This window comes from Vicia villosa, unplaced genomic scaffold (assembly GCF_029867415.1).
Source record: "Vicia villosa cultivar HV-30 ecotype Madison, WI unplaced genomic scaffold, Vvil1.0 ctg.000455F_1_1, whole genome shotgun sequence".
Taxonomy (NCBI): Eukaryota; Viridiplantae; Streptophyta; class Magnoliopsida; order Fabales; family Fabaceae; genus Vicia; species Vicia villosa.
In genome coordinates this window covers 135,647-159,557 of record NW_026705217.1, presented here as the reverse complement: position 1 = coordinate 159,557, position 23,911 = coordinate 135,647, and the positions used below count along the sequence as shown (strand labels likewise).

Here is a 23,911-nt window from a genome sequence, read left to right as displayed (position 1 = left end):
TTTCATTCGCTTTTGCATGCATTCGTTTCTGATATGAACAAAAAAAAGGGTTAGTCATAAAAAGGGTTAGATAAATAAATAATTTTTCTTGCTCAAATAAGTATTTAAGAACACAAACCTTAAACCCAAATAATTTTATGCTCTTGCAATCCATCATAAAGAACTCTTCATGACAAACGCTCTTGCAAACCTTAAACTCTTCATGATGATACTTGCTTGAGAGGCACAATTCTTGATATTCATAATGCAATCCATAATAGAGTACTTATTTAAAATGGAAGTTATTTTATGTTTCATACGGATCACTAATGATTATGTCTTGAGCGTTGATAGTCATGAAATAGACGACAAGGATTTGATAAATATCCTCAATTTTAACGCTAAATTATCCCTCGGTTTTTAGAAAAATAGACGGGTTAGAACATTTAATTTACAAATAAAAAATACAATTAATATAGAGGTTCCAATTTTAACGCTAAATGTTACCTCAATTTTAGGAACACCGACGTGTTAGAACATTTAATTTACAAATAAAAAATACAATTAAAAGAGAGGTTAGAACACTGACGTGTCACGCATGCATTGGAATCATAACACTAGAATATCAGTGTTCAGCTATATAATTAAGTCGTAACATCTCTGTTAGATTATCAAATCGCTGTGTCTTCAAAGTTTAAAGTTCAAACATTGTTTCAAAGTCTTTTCCTATTTTCAACGTCATTCTACCAACTCTCTGTTTCCTTGTTTCAAATTCATTTTTTTCTTATAAATAATGGATGCAAATATGTTGTTCATTATAAATGAAAAGTATGTTGATTTCAATAATTTCGAACATTTTGAACCAAAGTTGAGGAAAGCTGTTAACAAACAAAAGTTGAATGTTTAACTTAACATTCTACATGTACACTAACCTCGTTAAAGAGTTATGGTTGAATTCCTATGTTGTTCCAGCTAGTCATCAAGAAATTATCCAGTCTTATGTCAAATTGTCAATGCCACTCATTTATACATTACTCCATCACTGATTGCTATGACAATTAACTGTGAAGAGTTTGGTAGTTGTGTTTAATATTACAAATTCAACAATGTCTATGCAACCCACCTTCACTGACCTTTTTCCAACCAAAATAATCTCTCCAGTCCCGCTTCTCTAATCCTAATTGCAAAATTTTGGTTTCAACTTCTAATGGCAAATCTCCGCCCAAGAGAGAAAGAACGGGAAACACTTACTTAGTATGACAAGCATCTCGTGTTATTCCTCACCCACAACATCAGAGTTAATCTTCCTCTTACCATTTTCAAATTTTTGAAGAAAATAATAAAGACTTCTTGGGAGGAAACGACTTTCCTCATACCTAATGGAAGAGTTCTTTCTGAACTTTTCTATAAGTTAGGGATAGTTAGGGGTGATGTTGATGTTGAGTTCACTGAGAAGTTTGAATTTGTTGATTAGTTTTCTTTGTTGTGTTGTTTTTCATTATCAATGAAATATTTCCTTTTTCTATTATTGCCTATTTTTGTTTAAAAAAGTTTATTGAGAATTACTAATTAACAAAACAAAACATGGCATCTGGAAGAGACGCCAAGTGATAAATCTTTGAAAAAAAATTTAAATGCGGCAAAGGGGATTCAAAGCAAGATTTCTTAAAGCTATATTATCTCAGTTCTCAAAAAAACCAAGATAACAGGTTTATTATTTTTTTATAGATTAAAAAAGACGGTAACTTATAGCTATGTTACCTCGGTTTTTTAAAACGCCAACGTAACATGTTGTTTATCTTATTAAAAAAAACATCGTGCTCCTAGGACATATTCTCTAGATTTTTAGCATGTTGGAGATGTAAGCTTCGTCACAAAACTTGTTATTCGTTGTAGTGATCTATCATTCTTATCTTTTGATAAATTTCTTAAAACCAATATGGGCATACACTTAATTGGCTAGAAGCTTTTTAATCGACTAGGAAGGTAAAATACACTAACTAATTGATTAAGATGTTCTTATAATTGATTAAATCAAAGTATAATGCCTCTAATCGATTAAGGAGGCTAATAATCAATTAAGTGACATATAATTTCAAACATCCTATTTTAGCTTGATTAATTGACTAACTCATTAAAATGACCCATGAATAGTTTCTATTTTGAGCCAATTTTTTTTCCTATCTAAATAAGGCTTCTCCTTATTTCGAAATACACCTAATTTTTTTAATATAAACCTTTCTACTATATTTCTTCTCTCATTCTTTTATAATGTTCTTTTCCACTGGAGTTTCCTTAATGCCAAGAGAGTAAAAGATTTTTTTTAGAACTTTTTAATAAAGTGATTTTGGAGATTTTCAAAAATCACAATCCTCCCCCCTTGTGTTTGGAGTCACTTGTTGAACAAGCAACTCGATACACAAGAACGAGTGAATTGTGAAATGCAGAGATAATGATTAATTAAAAAATTCATTTACTTTAAAAAATAATTTATGTTAGTACATAGGTAAATAAGAGGAAAATAAAAAGAAATAGAGAAAAAGAGAATTTAAGCAACGAAAAGTAAAGAGATATGGATAGAGAGATTACACGAGGATTTATACATGTTCGGCTTACCATTTAGCCTACTCCTCTCCGTAAGAATTTTTCTTAAGAGTTCTAGTAATAAAATGTATTGATCTTTTAAGGATATTCCCATGAACTTTATTACAACGAGTGAGAATTTTACATATGTTGATCCCCTAAACCAAATGGATCTTTAGACAACTAAGTTCGTGACAAAACACAAATTTTATACAAGCTAATCTTAATAACTAAACAAATATTTTATGAGGTTAACCTCAGAAACCAAAAAAATATCAAACAAGATAATCACACTCTTGATGAATAATAATGAAGCAAGAATACTAGTATGATCAAACTCTCACAAGTATTTTTCACCCACAAGGCACTAAAGCAACTTTCGTGAAAGAATATAAAAAGGGAGAGATGAAAAATAGAACATGATAAAAGAATAGTAGAAATTTGAATTCTGGTGTGATTTGAAATGAGGAGAAACCTTACATATATAGGAGAAAATATCCATCAAAAGGGAAAATGATCCATGGAATTCTTAATGCATATAATCAATTATGACCTAGGGTTAATCGATTATGCAGGCAAAATATGGGAGATTTTTAAATTTTCCACCACTTAATTGATTAGAAGCTTATCTAATGGATTATGAGGCATTACAAAGCTAATAGATTAAACCTAGTTTGTTAATAAATTATCTAGTGTAAAATTATTGCGTAAGCAGCAAAAGTAAGTTTTACAATCATTGTATCCATTTAGACCGCTAATTTTAAAGATAGTTTAACAGTGTTTTATTATTCTAAGTAGGAAAGAGTTTTGTGTTTGTTGTGATCCAGAAAAGTAAATGATAGAAAGTAAAGTTGGATATTTAGCTAACAGTAAGAATATTAGCTGGGGGTAGATTTCATCTTTACGTACCTATCATGCACATTCATAGGTTGACGATATGCTGATTTTCTCAGTGTATAATTGTAACGCCCCGAATTTAATTAAATTGGTTAATTAAATTATTGAAGGATTTAAATATTGGATTTTGTCGTAATTGGATTTGTCGATATTATTTTAAGGAACGTATTTGGATTTATTAAGTTAAAGTCGGAAAATAATATTAAGAATAATATTATTTATAAGTCGGAAATATTATATTGATGCAATATTAATAAAAGTGAGATAATTGGTTATTTGAGTTAGTGAGTTTATTGGGCCATTTATTTTTATTAAGTGAAGAATAATAATATGGTTTTACCCTTAGGCCCAATGTTATACTAAGGATAGGTTTTAGTGTTAGTAAGGGTTTAAGGGAAGTGTAGAGATATCATAAAATAGAAGCCATTTTTGTGAAGAAGGAGGCTAGGTCTTGAAGAGGAGAACCAAGTTTAGAGAAATCCCAAACCAAGAGTCGAGATTGGTAGAGTTTTCTTCAATTGAATAAGGTAAGGGTGGGGTTCTCTTCCTATAATGGGGCTCATGAACAATTGTATGTGGGGATTGGGTGTGTAGATTTATTGCATTTGCTTGTGGTAATTGTTGCTGGAAATTAGAGATTTAGGTTTTGTGTTAAAATGTTTCGAAAACTTGAAAATTTTGTTGTTGCTTGATGCTGTTTGTTACTGTTCATGTAAACTGGAAATGCAAAATTGTGTTATCAAACGTGAGTATGAAATTGAACTCATGTGAGTAATGATAATGAAATTAGTAAAACAAATTTAGTAAGGGAACAGACGGCAAGAAAGCACGGTGGTGACCGGCAGAAATGGGCATGACGGTCGGCGCATGGTAAGGAGGCCTAATGACTGGCGGCAAGCTACTTTCACTTTTGTAACTTGTCTCTATTCTATTCCATTAAGTTACTTCACCATTTCATTTTTTATTATTTCTTTTGATACAATTCTCATGTGTGTTCCGTATGTTACCGTCTTGGCAAACGTGATCCTTTCACATAAGTATCTAACTACCTGATTTTCCTTTTATTTAGTGGAAGGTATATATATGCAGCAGTAAATGTTTAATAGGATTAATATGGGTTATAGTAGCAGGCGTTATTAATATATAATGAAACAGTAGATAATGTAATTGTATGTAATTGTGAAGCAGTAGGAATTATGGAACCAATGTATTCCAAACTGTCCCGTTTGATCGAAATAGCCGAATTAAGCGGTATAATTAGTCGTCCGGAATTTGATGAAAATTTACGTGATGGCTAAGTTTAATTAGTACATTAATGTGGTGGTGTTATTTTTGTAAAAATTGTGATATTAATCGGTCGATTAAATTAATGGTTGAATTACTTTTCAATAAGCCTATTTAATTGAAATAAACTTGAACTTAGATTAATTATTCGGTTAGTCGGTAAATAGCAGTATCTTGAGAATTTGACCGTAATTATACTTTGGGATTTAGTAATTAACTTAGGAAATATGGTATGATAGTATGTAGTGAATTTAACCGAATGAATTGGGTAATCGGTGAAGTAATTGAATTGTGTCCGATTAACCGGTATCAAATTGTGATCATACCTTATGAATTGTTGTGGATATCTATGTGATTGTTTATTAATAGTATCGACGGTTGATTATGTGAATTCTTGGAATTGCTCCGTTGTTTATATGAAGTTGTTGCATTATGTGTGAGGTGTTAATACCTTTTACGATAAATGATGATTGTGATATGGGCGTGTGCCTTGTGACGAATATGTTGTGAAAATGATAAATGATGATTGTTATGATGATTTAGTTAATATGTGAAGTTATATGTTTACCGTAATATATCGAAACATGATGATAATGATGTTGTGATGAGGTTATTTCTATGTGAAGATGAATGATTAATTGTGACATTGAATTACCTCTAATAATTGGTAATTATCAGTGACGTAGGTGTATGCCTAGTGATGACGTGTGATTGTGAAGAGTATGTTGTGTATGTCTTGTTTGTCGAGTCACATTTCTTATGCATACTCAGTGACGGCCTGGATTGGCAAAACTGGTGACGAAGGCTTATGCCTTATGCCCTGATTTGGCAATTAGTGACGCGGGCGGAGGCTCGATTGATACCACATGCATATACATGAGTCATGTCCCATGTGTATATGTGTTTCATATTTGTGACGTTTTGTGACTATATCGTGATTGTATTCCATGACTTGTTAAATGATGAATGCATGTGAAAATATGAATTGATGATTTTGTGAATTGTATGAGGATATCAATACTGGCGAATGCGATTAACTAAACATGTCTTGTGTGACTTATATGTGATGTATCGTGAATTAGCTTGCAAAGTAAAGGAATGAGATTTATATGTAATTGATGTGAATATGATTTGTGGTGACTTGTTGTGAGATGTAAAGTATGTGAGATTTGTGAATTAGTGAAAGTATTAAGTGTATAGCAATATTAATACTTGTGATGTGATGAATATATATGCCTAGATCCTAATATACAATTTATCATGCGTTCACTTATATGATTTGATATCTCACCCTTTCTTTGTTTCGTCGTTGCCTTTATATTGGTAACGTGCAGGTTATTCACATTGAGAGGAGGTTAGCCGAGTTGTTCTTGAGTCGTTGTCGCTCTGATACGTAGCACTCGAGGGGACGAACACGTTGATTTACTTGCTTTTGATTTAATTTTTTGGCAAATACTTGAGTAACTTTTGGAGATTTCCACTTTAATTGTGTTAATCGTTGAATTATGATGCTATGAATCTTTGAACAAATTGTTGAGTTTTCGTTGCACTTCTATGGAAGTTGTTTTATGTTAAAGACTATCATTTGATGTTATCGGTTCTTCTGTACTTTGTGAATGTTATGTATCCGCTTTATGCGACGAGGTGATTTGTCTTTGAAATTGAATATGTGATACCTCAATCGTTTCGTTTGTGAATTTTTATACTCTGGTTTTATTTAAATTCCGCGGGTAGAATTGGGGTGTTACAATAATAATTCTACCACCTGTTGCCCTCATTCTTATCTCCTTGTGATATCTGCGCTGTGAGATCAATGGGTTACCCAATAGCTTATATATCCAACTATAAACCAACATAGAGCATTAAGTCCCAATAGTCGTAAAGTAGCAAGAATCCACACCGATCCTGCTATAATACATTTGGATATTGAGCATATACCTATGTCTAGACTTAGTACTCAATAGATGATTATCTTTGATCTAGTAGTTATAAGCTTCTTTTGATGTCATACCATACCATGAAAATATATTTTAGGTTGCAAAGCTAAAACAAGCATTAAGATTTAAGAGTCACTAATATTATAGCATGTGTAGATTTAAATAGAATGCCAAGAACTATTTAGTACATGAATATAATGACTACATCTAACCCCAATAATAGAAATTTTAGCAACGCTTACTCATTGTTAGCATAACAACTAGTCTTTCTAGAGTAGTTGACATTTGAAGTGGTACCTGCCCTGTCACCTGAGCAACGCTTCCACCTTCAGACTTCCTTTCTTTTTCTCGTGTTGTAGACCTGAATGAACCTACTCCAATTTTGTACTCATACGATCCACCAAAAACTCCATTTGCACAGAACTAGAACTTATTATTTATAACCATAAATATGTATTTCTTGCTAGGCACACACTTTCTCGCCTAGCGCACCTACCCTGCTTTGACAAGCCTACTTTTCTTCTTGAGCAGGCAATTCTTATATGTAGTTGGCCTCGACATCATTTTCGGGCTTGGCGCGTTCCCTGGCTTAGCCAACTTTTGCTTGAATGATGCATTTTGTTCTTTTTCGGGCTTGGCGCGTTCCCTAGCTTAGCCAACTTTTGCTTGAATTATGCATTTTGTTCTTTTTCGGGCTTGGCGCGTTCCCTGGCCTAGCCAACTTTTTCTTGAATGATGCATTTTGTTCTTTTTCGATGCTTTCTTAGTTCTTTTTGCTTGTAGCTATTAAATACACAGTTAAAAAGTTAATATTAACCATGAATTCCTAAGGTCTTTATTTTGGTTGTAATGTAGATGAACTACAAAAATATTAGTTTTTCTTTGGATTAAAAAACCTAAAGATAAGAGAGCAAAAAAAACTCGGTATGACACTTTATAAAAATATAAAAGTCTCTTTCTTTGATTCCACTTTTACAACCTTTTCTTCTGGTGATTTTTCTTCCATATGCTTGAATTTTGATTTTTTTTTGTTTGGTCAAAGCATAATCTTTATTTTCTTGTCGCCCTTACTATTTGATTTCTTTTTCAAAATATTTCCTTTTCTCCTCAACTTTGTTTTTGAAATACTCTTTTAGTATTTTCTTATCCTTATGACATGCGGTGAGCATTGTTTTACTTTTAAAATTGGCTTAGGGTTGTAATGTTGAAAAAGAATTAAATAAATTATTTTAAGGCTTAAAAGGATTGTCAAAGGATCACACCCTCACAAGATAGGCTTTTTGGTCAAATAGTTTTTCATTCAAAATCAAACAATGCCTTGATTATATCCATGACATCATATATATCAATTAATAGCAATAATGATGTAAAATTATCATAGTTAGAATGCATAACTACTCTCATTCCTTTATGTAAAACATGAGGTATGCACTCATCTCACTTGATTTAAGTTTATGATTCATGACTTACATTGATATGTTTTCACTAAACCAATAGTAAAGTCAAACTTTTGAATTAAGTAGCTAATTTATGATTATTCTATTAATTTAAAGATACTCACAATAATAATCATGAATGAAGCTTTTGAAAGATTATAACTTTTTACCATGCCTTCATTCTTGGTTTTGTCTTTATCCTAAGTTTTAATTCATCTCCATTTAACTTTTCCAGACCATTTAAACTATCTGTGTACAAATACCTCAGACAAATTATATTTATGAATTTTAATCTTTATCATGATCATGTTAAATAAATAATTGAAAATAAATAGCGAAGTAAATATTATAAGTTTTAGTGAGCTTTAATCGCAACATTCATTCCCTCCGAAAAAATTTGGCCCGTCCTCGGGCTTTCATCTTGTGAAACTGAGGATTTCACTATTAAGAAAAACCCCCTTTACCTCGGTTGAAAAATGACTTTTACTCGGTTTCATGGGCGAGGTAACGAAGGACATCATGGAAAGTATTCACTTTTCTTCTCGAGTGGAATTCTACCGAGGGAAAAATGGAACTGGTCATGAGCTCTATCCCCAACAACAACAACATTTTTTTGGATTTCAAAAATTGCAAAAGTGCACAACTTTTTTTCCTCCGTTGGAATTAATACCCGAGGTAAAAGGTGAATTTTTACCGACGTTTCATAAAAGACTTCTCAAAGATTGTGAAATCTTTGTGCAACCTCTTGTGATAGAAATTGAATTTTTATTTGATGCTGATTATTTAGATTTTTTATTTGATTAAAGAAAAATTAGTTACTACGCTCATAATCATCGCTCCTGGCTAATTAGAATCATCCCTTTTAGTTTGTGTGTGATGCAAGTGATTATGTGGTTCGAGCGGTGTTAGGCCAACATAATAAGAAAATTTTCCTTCTAGCAAGGTCGTTAATAAAAATCAAATCAATTACTCAATAATGGAAAAGGAATTGTTAATTTTAGTCAGCTGTAAATGGATTTTCAAAGTTAAGGAAGGAATTGAAGGAGTGACGTCGAAAAAATACAAGGCAAGGTTAGTTGCAAGGGGTTTCACTCAGAAAGAAGGTGTCGACTTCAATGATGTGTTTTCTCCTGTTGTGAAACATAGGTCCATTCGAATGCTGCTTGCCATGGTGGCACAGTTCGATCTTGAACTGGAACAGATGGATGTGAAAACTGCGTTCTTGTATGGTGATCTAGATGAAACGATCCTGATGAGGCAACCTGAAGGGTATGTCGAAAAGGGGAAGGATGATTATGTGTGTAAGTTAAAGAGATCCTTGTATGGGCTGAAACAATCTCCTCGACAGTGGAATAGGAGATTCGACAAGTTCATGGCACGCATAAGTTTCATTAGAAGTCAGTTCGACCACTGTGTTTACTTCAGATTTCGACCTGGTAATTCATTTGTTATTTTGTTGCTTTATGTGGATGATATTCTCATAGCAAGCAACAGTGTCGAAGATGTGATGAGGGTGAAGGCTGAACTCAATAAGGAGTTTGATATGAAGGATCTGGGAGCTGCTTCCAGGATTCTTGGAATTGACATTCGAAGAGATAGAAAGAAGTCGAAGTTATGCCTATCTCAAGAGGCATATCTACGGAAGATTCTTGAAAAGTTTGGTATGTCGAATTCGAAGCCAGTTGTGACTCCAACAAACCCTCAATTCAAGCTGAGTATTGATCAGTGTCCCAGTACTGATGTGGAAAGAGCCTATATGAATAGCATCCCATATGCTAATATAGTTGGTTCTTTGATGTATGCTATGGTTTGTACTAGACCCGACATAGCATACGCAGTAAGTCTTGTAAGCAGGTACATGGCGAATCCTGGAAAGGCTCACTGGCAAGCATTGAAGTGGATTTTAAGGTACATAAATGGGTCTCTGAATAGAGTCCTAATTTATGGTGGAGCCTTGGGTGAAGATGGTAAAGCAGTAATCGAAGGATGTTCACATGCTTGTGTCGAAGATGCTAGGGTTGTTAGCATGTTAAATTAGGTTTTAGTGTTTAAACCCTAATTTGTTAAGTTAGCTTGTTTATTAAGTTGACTTGTGTAATGGGCCTTGTGGAAAAAGCTCATTAGTTAGTATGTTAGGTTTTATTATAAATAGCATACTAGTCTCTCATCATTGCTAAGCTGCAAATCCTAATTTAGGGTGAGAGAGGTTATTTGTTATTCTTGTAAACTTGTAATCTTGTTTTAAGAGAAAGTAAAAGAATAGCAGTTATAACCAATTCTTGTGTTCTTCTTCTCCTAATTCCCTATTATACTTTGTAATTGGTATCGTTTTTCACAACAAATTGGTGCGGTGAGCGTGGAGAAGATGCCTTCAACAAAGTATGAGATTGAAAAGTTCACCGGAGTGAATGATTTCGGTCTGTGGCGCTTGAAGATGAAAGCCCTACTAGTTCAGCAGGGTTGTTTGGAAGCGTTGAAGGGAGTGGCAGCCATGAATGCAGATTTGACGGCAGCGGAGAAGATATTGCCGAGTTGCAAGTTTTTCCACTGTATGCAGTTGATAAAGCTGCATGAAGAAAGCTAGTTTGTTCTCTTGATGTTGTAGAGTTAGATCCAAGGTGGAGATTTGTGAGATATTGGATCGAACTCTAGTATGGTCGAAGGGTAGCTTCTTGGTTCGACAAGATTAAGCATGAAGTCGAAGGATGTTCACATGCTTGTGTCGAAGATGCTAGGGTTGTTAGCATGTTAAATTAGGTTTTAGTGTTTAAACCCTAATTTGTTAAGTTAGCTTGTTTATTAAGTTGACTTGTGTAATGGGCCTTGTGGAAAAAGCTCATTAGTTAGTATGTTAGGTTTTATTATAAATAGCATACTAGTCTCTCATCATTGCTAAGCTGCAAATCCTAATTTAGGGTGAGAGAGGTTATTTGTTATTCTTGTAAACTTGTAATCTTGTTTTAAGAGAAAGTAAAAGAATAGCAGTTATAACCAATTCTTGTGTTCTTCTTCTCCTAATTCCCTATTATACTTTGTAATTGGTATCGTTTTTCACAACACTTGGTTCCAAGGTTATTGTTTTCACAAAATATGCAACACTAAAATAATTTTATACTCCTCCTAATATTAGTGTAAGCATTTTATAACTAACATTATGACATCCACGAATGTTTACTGTAATTATAAGTTATGATGTCATCGGCCTATCGATTTTCTTAATAGTTGATATTGTATTATTGGGGGAGTACAATTTATACTCCGGTCATTTAACGAAATTTCATTGCCTATAAAAAATAGTGAAAACAATTGAATATATTTTTTAAAAATTAACACTATCAAGACATATATACTAACTAAACTCTCTTTTCTCTACCAATATTAATAACTAAAGTCAAATATATTTACTATAATTTTTTATTTTTTTTAATATGATTTAAAACATGTACTAATTTTATATAATCATTGTGACAAACAATATGAGCTATTAGCATTATTGATGAGAATATAGGAGTATTATGGGTGTAGCTAACCTAAAGCAATGAATGGAATGGTGGACCAAAAGATATAAAGTAAAGAAAAGAAAAAAACTATACAAGCATTAAGATTTATGAAGGAAACAAGGCAAGTGCAGACAGGTTGTTGCCCTAATAACTGTATAAGCACCAATATAATTTACTCAAAGAATAAACAAACAAAAGAAAATTGAGTAGATTGAGAAAGGTGGGGCTGGCTTCATTAGCTAAGAGGGTTAAGAAAACAATGGCTAATAGTATAAAGATATCATAGATTAGAAATTGCCGTGCTAGGTTGTGATATTGTCATAATAATTTAAATGTGAGCAAGAAAATGGTATGGTGTGAGAGGGATATAGCCGACCCTTTTATTGAGAGACCTAAGCAAAAGACAAAGACAAAATGTGTGATGCTAGTATTCTCTTTCATGTTTTCATCTCTTTGCTTTCTTTTTAGGACTTTTTTTTAGTGGCTTCTCTCTTTCTTTGTCGCTCTCTTTCATTAATTAAAGTTACATATCATTCTTGGTTTTGGGGGAAGATCATAGTATACGGCTTCAACTTTTTCTTGTGGGTTTGTTAATTGTGTTTAGGGTGAAAAATGTCAATTAAGTTGGATTGAAGAAATGTTTATATGCAATTTAAATAAACTTTGGAATAAAAATATTAATTGATATAAATATTAAAATTATATATAATTTTGTTTGAGACATTTACTATTTATATTTACTAAGCTCAATAATACCGAGTTTGAGGGGTGTGTAAAAAAATTTAGGTTTAATGTTAGTTTAAGATAGAGTTTAAAAATTATGTATGCAAAGGGTCAACTTTTACTGTATAAATCGATTTTATAAGGTTGGAATTAAAGTCAAACTCTAATTCAAAAATGAAATAAAAGTCTATTCTAAGTTTATTCGGCTACTTGTAATCAATTTTTGTTACTGAGCCATATTTATATTCACGCACTAAATTGAATAATATATAACTTAAAGAGGTGTTTCTTAAAAGTTCAACAACACCTATTAGATAACATATGGCATGAAGATATCTTTACAAAGTAATGACAATCTTCATCTTAATTTTGCCTTATAAAAATTAAGGCAAAATTAAGTTCAACAACACCTATTAGATAACATATGGCATGAAGATATGTGTACAAAGTAATGACAATCTTCATCTTAATTTTGCCTTATAAAAATTAAGTTTGATTCGAAAACAAATTCTAAGATGTACAATTATCAATAATCTATTAAATGAGTTTTTTTAAAATAGGTGAAATAATTTTAGCAATCATACTAAGGAATGTCATAGGAGCACTTTTTAAGGATTTCAAATATAGAATTTTTTTTTTAAATAAAATATTTTAATTTTTACTGCATACAAGTATTTTTTTTTTTAAAAACATTCCTTTTACTCTTTAAAAAAATCAACTATTTCAAATTTAAATATATTGAATGCAACTATTTTCGATCAACAAAAACATACATTTTAAAACTCTTAAATTGTCCTTGAAACTCTCGATAGCATTTTCTTAATTTTAACTAGATAGAGATAACATGTTGATTTAAGATCATAATATTATTTATAACTATTATTATAAACAAGATACTAGTATTTATAAATTAATAACTTTTACAATAATAAATTACAAAATTCAATATAATTTGAATAACTTTAGCAAAATAGCACTAAATAATATCATTTTTTTAAGGGTTAATAGTAATTCACCCCTGTAATATTAGCGAATTTTGTTTTTGCCCCCTCCCTACCCTCTGGCAACGGTTTTTTCAAAAAAACCGTTGCCAAAACCTGCCTTTGGCAACGGTGGGGGTAAACCAAAACACGCTAATATTACAGGGGGTAAACTACTATTAACCCATTTTTAAAATTTTTTTTGAATTAGTTTATAAATTTAATTTAAATCAGTTTATCTCTTGTGTAATTTTCATAACAGAACAACGTAATAGGCAATCCTTCAGCATTAAAATTTATCTAATCCAAAATTTGTACATGTTTCTTTCTCATAGAGATCACACATTATTTTCTGACATTGAAATATGAAAATCACAAAAATCACACATGATAAAATCCATTTTCTTTTAATAATCATTCACCTCCAATACTATACTACAAGTGGTAATTAAAATTTTCACCGCTATATATAATTATTATTTGAATAAAATTAAAGATATGGAACCAACTAATAGTAGTACTACATGCTTGTTGATCATTCCTGTTATTTTAACCATCAATAATAGAATCAAGTGACGATTAAATTATGAATTTCTTTCTTACTTTTAGTATCAAACATAAAAAAGAAAAACCTTTGATTATGCTTGCTTGTATGAATCAATTATTCAAAAAAGATAACTTGAAATATTGATATTAACCTACCCTGGTCCATTTTTTTTGTTTTTCGAGGTCTGTCCCCTGACCTACTTGTTGAGAAAGATCTGTAATTACTCCTTGGATTTATGTTTTCACAAGATGCGTGTTTGAAGAAATTAATATTTGCGTGATGCAAGAGCCTTCTATTTTGTCACATACAATTAATTTATTTGGTACCTATCACTTTTAATTCCAATTTTACTTGGATACATCACCACCAAAATTAACAAAATTTCAATTATATATTTTCCTCATTTAACTTATTTTTACGTTTTTATTTTCATATTTCAATTTTTTTTTTAATAGTAAACGTTGGTGATTATGGTTTAAACTTTAAACTCATTAAAATCATCAATTTGTTAGTATAACATAACTGATGAAGCGTGTTTGAAAGTTTCTTGTGTTATTAAATTTTGCTACGTTAGTTTTTAGGTAATTTGAAATAGTCCTATAAATGAAAACGTTTTAATTAGCAAATCCATTTCCAATTCAAGAAGTAAATTAGCAAAGAAATCGAAGTGATTATTTCAATCAAGCATGCATCTAGATCGGGAAGAATACCTTAATCTACTCATAATAATTTTCTAAGAAAAGATCAATGAAGAATCACAGCTGTTGATAAGTTGAACATTCAAGACCAAGTAAAAATTAAATTTAGATTTACCATTAACATTGCTTTTAAGATCTAAAAACAATAACAAAAATTCTAAATATAACATTGAGGAATGGAGGACAGAAAGTAATTGAATTTAAATTGAAGAGCAGTTACTATGTATTTCTAAGAAAAAAAACTATAATTATATGTTTTTTTAATACAATTATAGAATAAACGTTTTAGTAATTCATGTATTAAGAAAAAGAATAAACGCTTTAACAAAATGATTCATTAAATAGTGTATTAAAAATGGTTTAAAAGGAAATTATCCATTCAAAAGAATATATGGAGCAATTTCAAGTGAAATAATAAATAATAATTTAATATTTCAATAACAACTGATATGTCTTGTTAGAAACGGGAAAAGCTTAATATAAAAATTATATAAATAATTTTATTCTATAACCGAAATATTGCAAAATTTACAAATTATTGTACCATTTTTTGTATGATTAATAATAAATAATTTTTTTATATAAAATGAAAGAAAATATCAAATTCATTAAAAATAAGTGAGTATTCGCATTAGATTAAATGGTACTATTAAATTATGATAAATAATTAAGAGTGGAAATAAATTATTAATTTTTCCGATCTGTTCTTGAATATGAAATGACTAGCATGAAACATGATAAATCTCATGGAGAGAAATGTTTGATTTAGTAATAAGTAACATGCATGATGCATTCCATATTTTCATCATGTATGTCTCCATATATTTTTTTCGTGTCAAATATTTTATACATCACTTTTATGATAATAATAATTATCATTTAATTATTCTATAAATATATTCACATTTAATTAAATTAAAAAAATAAAAATCAATTAGTAATTGAGATTTTGAGAGGTGATGAACAGAAAATGACAAGATGCATCCATTTCATATAAACTAATAATAGAAAAACAATAAGAGTGATTAAATTTGATTCTATAAAGATAGCATTAGTTCCACGTGAGAAATGCACTATTCTTTCAAACTTTAAACGAGATATCCATTATCCAAATTCACAAATTTCTTTTTCTAGTATTATTATAATTATTATGTTAGTAAATAATTAGTATTAATGGTAAATAAATTAAAAAGAATTAGAGGGAAATATGGGAAAAAGTAAAAAGAAAGTGTGATGGAAGAAAAAGAAAGGTAGGAAGAGACGCATGGGCCACACACATATAGTAGAAACAACAAACAACAACTATTACAACAAAACAAACAACAATACATCACCCATTTTATTTACCAACGTTATTACTACTACCATTCTCTATTTTTTAATCTTAAATCTTGTCTATTATTATTACACCAATTATGATTATCTAAATAATAAAATAGTAAATAAAAAAATGGATGGAGATTTGAAAGGAAAGGTATATATATATATATAAATAAATATACACAATATATAGGTGTAAGTGTAAGGTAGAATAAGTAGTTGTAAAGAAAAGGCAATTAAGTAGAGGAAGAAGAGAAAAAAGAGAAACAGGTTGCAGAATATTAAGGTGTCTCTCTTGGACTGATTCTCTTCAATCAATACCATATATCTCTATCTATTCTCCATCCATAACCTCAAACAACAACAGCAACAACAATTGTGTTCATGGCTGTTCAAGCTCAATATCCATCCAATGTTCTTCTTCTAAACAACAACAATAACAACAGGTTCTTCCTTCTTCCTTCTTCCTTCATTCATAAATGTTATATCATATCATACATGTAACCTCCTCAAAGTATGAATTATTATTAATCATGTGTCTTGTTTTCTATCTCTTTGTAATTGTAACAGTAGAAATGTTCAAGAAGGACATGAATACTCTTTACAACCTCAACCTCCAGGAGCATTAGGACTAGCACTTCTTGATCAAACTCATCATCATCAACCACATATCCTATGCAACAATAACACAAGTATGTTTATGTTTTTTTCATCAATGAAACACCAACCATTGTTTCATATTATTTACGATGTTTCAACTCGACTCATTCACAGGTACTAATTCATCTCGAAAGAGAGGAAGAGACACAACAACGGGAACATCACCTAATCTTATCAATCATTTCTCTTTACAATCTCAACCGTCACAGATTATTCATCTTTCTCAACTCCATAATCAACAACAACAACAACAAAATGTTGTCTCTACCGGTCTTCGATTATCATTCGATGATCAACAACAACAGCAACAAAGATTACAGTTACAACTTCATCAATTTCAATCTCAACAACAGCAACAACAACAACAAGGTTGTCACTCCTCAACTTTCTTGTCTCTTCTATCACAAGGACTTGTTTCTCAAATCAAACAACAACATGATGAATTAGACCAATTCATTCAAGCCCAGGTAAACAAAAATTTTCAAATTTTCTTTTTTTTTTAAAATAACCCCAATATTTTTTCTTTAAATTTTTTATTTATTAAAATTTTGGAAAATTGGAAAATCAGGGAGAGACTCTGCGGCGGACATTGACGGAGAAGAGACAGAGACATTACCGGGAGCTACTAACCACGGCGGAGGAAGCGGTGGCGCAACGTCTAAGAGAGAAAGAAGCAGAGCTATCAAAAGCCACGCGCAAAAACGCCGAGTTGGAAGCGCGTGCGGCACAGCTAACCATGGAAGCCCAAGTCTGGCAGGCGAAAGCCCGGGCTCAGGAAGCCGCGGCGGCCTCTCTCCAAGCCCAGCTGCAACAGACAATAATGTGCCAAACCGACGACGCCGGCGCCGGCGTTGGCGGTGTCTCGTGCGCCGTAGAAGGACAGGCTTCGGATGCTGAATCGGCATACATCGATCCGGATAGAGTTGTTGTTGTTGCGGAGGCGCGTGGGAAATGTAGAGCGTGTTTAAAGCGCGTGGCAACGGTGGTTGTTTTGCCTTGTCGGCATTTGTGCATATGTAGAGAATGCGATGCGCATTACAGTGCTTGCCCTGTTTGCCTTACGCTCAAGAATTCAACCGTTGAGGTCTTTCTCTCTTAGCAACAATAATAATAAATAATAATTTTATTTATTTACCTAAATAATTTAATTATCATTGTCCATAAACTACTTTCTTTTTCTTTAAAAAAAAAAAGAAGCATGAATAAAATTACATTTTTGTTTCTCTTTTAAATGGAATCTACATTACCAATTAGAATTTTGGTTTTAGTAGTTTTTGTTTTACCTTTGGTTAATGTACATGACCACATGAGTAACAATTGGTACTATTTCATTTACTTTTGGTTATTTCTTCTCTCTATTGCATTGATGTATTATTAATATTAATATTTATGGTTCCAATTTAAAAATGTTTCAGTTTTGAAATGTCAATAGTCAAAAGGGTTGGAGAGTTATGAGATGGTTTGAGTGATGTTTGTTATGGTTGGGTTGGGATGAAGATCATGAGAGTTGCGTGTAATATTAATGAATTGAATGAGGGATTAGGCATGATATGGAATATAGCAGAGGTGAGAATGGTTTTGTGAGTTGTCAATTCTTGGGATATTGTGTAGTATGCGAATAGGTAAAAAAGTTTACTTGCAAGGCATTGTTGCAGTTTTACATGCGTGTTTTTTGGTTTCATTTATTAGCTTTATGCTATCAAATTAGGTTGGGAGTAGATGGGTTATATTATAGGAAAATGATTTTTGATTATAGGTGTTGCAGTTATTTTTGGAATTGTCTCGGAGTAGTTAAGACTACTCCATGCATTGGCACAGAATAGCTCATAACGATTTTACATGATTTAATTTGATTTTAAAGTAAATAATTATAATTTCTTATAGTTTTTTTTTTTTGTGTTTTTACGATTTGGTGGAATAATTTATATATATTTGAGGTGCTATGTGATTTGAATGCTACGTTTCAATAACATATTAACATTATATTTTGATCTAACTCATTTTTATAAAATATTTTTTAAAATCTTAATACACACTCATTTTTATAAAATATATAAAAAAAAATATTTTTAAGCTTTAGTACATTGTCCCATCAAGTTTTCTAGAGACCCGATTGTGAGAGATTGTTGGAACGCTTGCTAGTTTTTTAATAATATATTGTCTGATTTCTGCATTACTTGTTCATCTATAAAAATGTGAAGAGTGAAATGTTTCTATCTACAATCCTTTGAGATAGGGAGTTGAAAGGGAGAAATCACGATCTTTAGATGAATGGAAAGTAAATACCCACTTCTCATGCTTTTGAAAATGGAAATTAAGTATGTTACTTTCTTGAGTTCTAAGATTAAGGTCTAAGAGGCTTCTATAAAACACCATAGTTCAAGCTCGCATTATTTTTAATGAAAAAGATTTGATTTTTAATAAACCAAAATGATATGATAAAAATTTATTGTCTACATTGATACTTGAATAAAATTAAAATATATTAAAACAGCAAAATACTCAAAATCAAAAAATTGGCACCATCATAGCCCATCAACAAACAAGTCATATATTTGTTGTTTAGTTTCTCAAATTTCTCAAAAGAAATAAAAACTCAAAATTTCACAACTCTATAATTGCTTCTTTGAAAACCCAACTCTATGTGCACTGCACACTACCATAGGCATCAAGATTGAGATGTATTTGACCCTTCAAATTGAAGCAGCCTAATAGCCCCTTTTAAGTTCATCGAGACGTACTTGTAGGACACTGCCAAGCCAACAAAGGCACTTCAATTAATTTCCAAGAAAATATGTCCCTCTTCTTTCTCTCACCTATATTCCAAACTCATTTTAATGAAAAAACAAACTAGTCCCTTTATTCCATCTTCCAAGAAGCTACATTTTTATTTTTATTTTTTTAAAGTTAGATATCTCAAGTTATGATTGACTAATTCAGATGAATCAATTTTATTATCTAAAAGTGAGACTTAAATCAGAGCAAAACCCTGACATAAAGATTGATTATTAATACCTAATCGAATTCAAACTTAAAATCTTAATAAAAAAAATGTCAGTCTTAGAACTCAAGTCTTCTTAACAACCGATCAAGTTCTTATTTTTACAACTAAAAAAAAAGAGAAAACAAATGCTCCTTTCATTTTTTTATAAGTTATTTTGAAAAATAAAAATATCAGAATATAAATCGTTTTACAATATTAAGAAATTATTATTATTATTTTTTCTATTATATCCTTAAATATTTATTATCTTCCCTTCATTCATTTGATTATTTAAATTTATCAATAAAGGACTAGACTCCTATTTATTGTCATGCATTAATGAAAATGAAAAGATCAACAAAGAAAAATAGTAAACACCAAAACCAAACAAACAAAGAATTGGACAAGACTTAGCATCTTATTTTATGCAAAGTCTTCTTTTAAAATTTCAATTATATCAAAGTGGTGGAACTCAATTCAAAGCCAAACTCATCAAAATTTAGCCAAAATCATAGCAACGAGCAACATGGAAAAATAAAAACACTCATTATTATTATTATAAATTATTATTAAAATAAAACACTTGAAAGACAAGACATACATGTTTCCTTTGTCGTTTTTCCCAAATAATTAACTCATATTAACGTATCTAATTTTTTTCTTGCCTATAACATGATACCACCCATTAACAACTCTTTTGTGAAAGCATATACTATAATCAAATTGTCCCCTCATGTGATCTTTACTCCACTTTGTCTACACTCTGATCAATCTATTTTTTTTTTCTATACACACTGTTGATTTCCATGAGAACAAGGAAAAACAATTTATTTTCAAAATTACGAGAAAACAAAATATTGTGGGGAAGAGAGAAAAAGGACAATAATAAGACAGTGTCATTCATGTGAGAGTAACATGTAAATTATTGATGTATGTACATAAAAGGTTTTCGGATCAAACACGTTTGAGTTGTCAATATGGATGAAAGAGCATAATAGATGAGTCAATCCTAACTTTTGCAAAGTTTGTGGTAATGTTCTTGAAATTGATGATTTTCAAATCTGAATTGTTAAGGAAAAAATGTTTGTTAATTTTGTATGTTAATTGAGTTTGTCAGATTCTTTCTCTGGGTTGGTGAATGAATGACACATTTGAGCTTATCTAGATGGTGGCATTGAAAATAATAACCATTACATGAAATATGAATTTCAATTATATGATATTGTAATAAGATTAAGATACTTTCTATGTGGGCAACTAATTAATTAAAAGGATATCAAAACAATTACAAGATTACAAACAAATTCACATGCATGATCTCACAGCACCTTCCTTGTACGAGCAAAGTATCTTCAATCAACTGTACACGTGCTGAGAATCTTAATAAAGATGTATATAGTCATCTATCAAAAAATTGTTATAAATAATAGAGTTAAATGAAAATAATGATCAGCTTAATTTTTTTATTGTAAATATTGTCTATGTAAAATAGTTTTATATTATCATTTAATACGAAAAGTCATGATATTGAAATGTAAGCTCATTTTATTATCACAATTTATGAATTATTGTGTTATGGTATCTTGTTGATGATTAATCACCATATCGTGTTACATATTCTATATTAAACTTTTTACGAGCTCGTACGGTTTTTTTAGACATATGTTCCCCTTATCTACCATAAGCATCTCAACACAAAAGTTTGTGATTGGTTGGTCGATGGTTCTTGGTTCATTCCTGCAAACATTCAGTCAGCTTTTCCTAACATGTTGCCCCTCATTACTAAGATTGTGCCTTATCCAATTGATAATGAAGACTTACTGGTTTGGACCAGCACTGCTGATTCTTGTGGCGGCATTTTCAGAAACGACAGGACCGGTCATATGGAAAGCTTTGGCGCTTATCTTAACGAGGGAAATTCTGTCTCAGCGGAACTGTTGGCTGCTGTTATAGCTATTGAGGAAGCTAAGGAAAGAAACTGGTCTAAATTAGGGATTGAAACGGATTGTTCCTTAGTGGTGAAAGCTTTTACTAACTCTAATCTTGTCCCTTAGTATATTAAATCTCGTTGGCTCAATTGTTGTGCGTATACTCTTCATATGGACTTCATGATTACGCACATGTTTCACGAAGCCAATTTTTGCACCGATTTCTTGGCTAATCTTGGGTTCCAAACTAAGACTTTTACTTGGTTTGATAATTTACACTTTGGTTTGTATAAGGACTTTTTGCTTGACAAGCAAGGTAATCCTAGATTTAGGCTTTGTAATTAATGGGCCTTGCCATTATTTTGTCCTTGTAATCCTTTATCTTTTTTAATGAAATCTTCTTTTGCTTAAAAAAAAGTCCTCAAAAATGGCCTTTTGAGATTTTTAAATATTAACCAAATTTTTATTATGGATTTAATTTATCGTCTTTACACTGTGTTAAGAGTCTCACATCGGATAATATATGATCTAAATATGTGCTTATAAGTGGGGGCTATCCCCATCCTACAAGCAGGTTTGTAGGGATGCGTTAGACCCAACCACATTTATTAAGTGAGGGCAATCCTTACCCTACAAGCCGGTTTTTATGGATGAATTAGGCCCAACTACGTCTTAACAACTAAAATTTTATTATAGGATTAACTTACAAATTTCGCTTTTTTTTATTTTAATAAATTATAATGCTAATAAAATAAAACCACTTAATCTTCATATCAAAGACTTTCTTTAAAATTCATGTCCATTCATTTGATTGTGTTCATAATATTTGATATGGTTGAGTCAATCCTCAAAAGCTTCATGTCATGCTTTTTTATTCATGTCTATTCTTTGACGATGTTTATAATATTTGATCTTGTTGAGACAATCGTCAAAACTTGTTTAAAAACATAAAATGATATTTTCCTCCCTTTTTTATGACGAAACATCTCTCGGATATTGGCTTAATATGATGGTTAGAGAAGAAGAAGAAGAAGAAGAAGAAGAAGAAGAAGAAGAATAAAAAAGAAGAAATAGAGTTTTAATTACAACTTAAAAAAGGACAGTCACAAATTATATGTCCTAAATATCTAGGTTACCTTTCTAATGAAGGAGTTCCATTAAAGCAAAAATGAAAACCTGTTTTTCATTTGAGAGAACAATATCTAGTAGCTGAAAGTGGTGGTTTTCGTTGTAATGTTCAACTTAGATATGCTATTAAAAAACATCGTTTTTATACACAGACTGCATTTTTCTAGAATCAGTATTTGCTAGAGATTAGCTACGATTTTTTATAGGTTCAAGTATTTTCTTGATTTTAGCCACATGTCATTATGTGTGATTCGAATGAAGTCTTTTTTGTCAAGCATGACCTGAGTCATGAAAAAACTTGAATCGAGTCATTGCTATATGTGTTTCAAAAATTTGAATTTGGGATATTTGACCCAAGTCATGGTTTTGTGTGACTTGAATCATGACCAAATTTGTATTTCAAAAATAAATTCGAGATATGTGACTAGAGTAATGGTTTTGTATGTAATTTTGTAAATCTCAGGTGGTTCGAAAAACATGATCTGATTCATGGGTTTACGTGACTCGAATCACATGACTTGAGTCTAGGGATGGCAAAATGGATGGATTGGATTTTTAATGGATGGATTAAAATATTCCATTAGTCCATTAAAATCCACTTAAAGTTCCTTAAAAATATTCAATTCAATCCATCCATTAAGAATAAAATTCATCAAATCCATCTATGAATATCCATCTATCCAAAAAATTAATTCAAATATATTTATTTTTCAAATAAATATTTTGTATATAATATTTATTTTACGTTTTCTGTAATGTAATAAATATTTCATATTTCAAAAAAAAAACACTAGACTTCTTTACTATATTTTCGAGAAAAAAAAAATTGATTTTACTGTATTTTGAAAAAACTCAGTTTTTTTCGTATTTCTGAAAAATTTACTTTATTTTTAAAAAAACACGATTTTACTGAATTTTAAAAAAAATGCAATTTTTTCGTATTTCTAACAAAACTCAAATTTAATGTAATTTTGAAAAAAAAACTAGACTTTACTGTATTTTTATAAAACTTGATTTTACTGTATTTTCAAAAAACTTGATTTTACAGTATTTTCAAAAAACCAGATTTTACTGTATTTTTTAAAAACTCGATTTAACTATATTTTCAAAAAACTTGAATTTAACATAGTTGTGAAAAACTTGATTTTACAATATTTTTAGAAAAACCCGATTTTTAGAAATTATAGTAAAATCGAGTATTTCAAAAATACAGTAAAATCATGTTTTTTGAAAATACAGTAAAATTTATTTTTTTTAAATACAGTAAAAACGAGTTTTTTCACAATACAAAAAAACAATTTTTTTTAAAACACAGTAAAATTGAGTTT

General features: G+C 30.7%; 1 protein-coding gene across 2 annotated transcripts; it reads left to right on the top strand.

Moving 5' to 3' along the window:
* The first annotated feature begins 16,088 nt into the window (after nt 1-16,088).
* LOC131628434 (BOI-related E3 ubiquitin-protein ligase 1-like) lies at nt 16,089-17,889 on the top strand. 2 transcript variants are annotated; one of them, XM_058899266.1, is made up of 4 exons: nt 16,089-16,330; nt 16,458-16,576; nt 16,659-17,011; nt 17,113-17,889. In XM_058899266.1, exons 1-4 carry the CDS (start codon nt 16,269-16,271, stop codon nt 17,641-17,643), a joined length of 1,065 nt encoding a protein of 354 aa, XP_058755249.1. In that variant the 5' UTR covers nt 16,089-16,268; the 3' UTR covers nt 17,644-17,889. The 2 variants fall into 2 exon arrangements, with proteins under 2 accessions (XP_058755249.1, XP_058755248.1); XM_058899265.1 differs by having other exon boundaries at nt 16,455-16,576.
* Nucleotides 17,890-23,911: the final 6,022 nt, after the last annotated feature.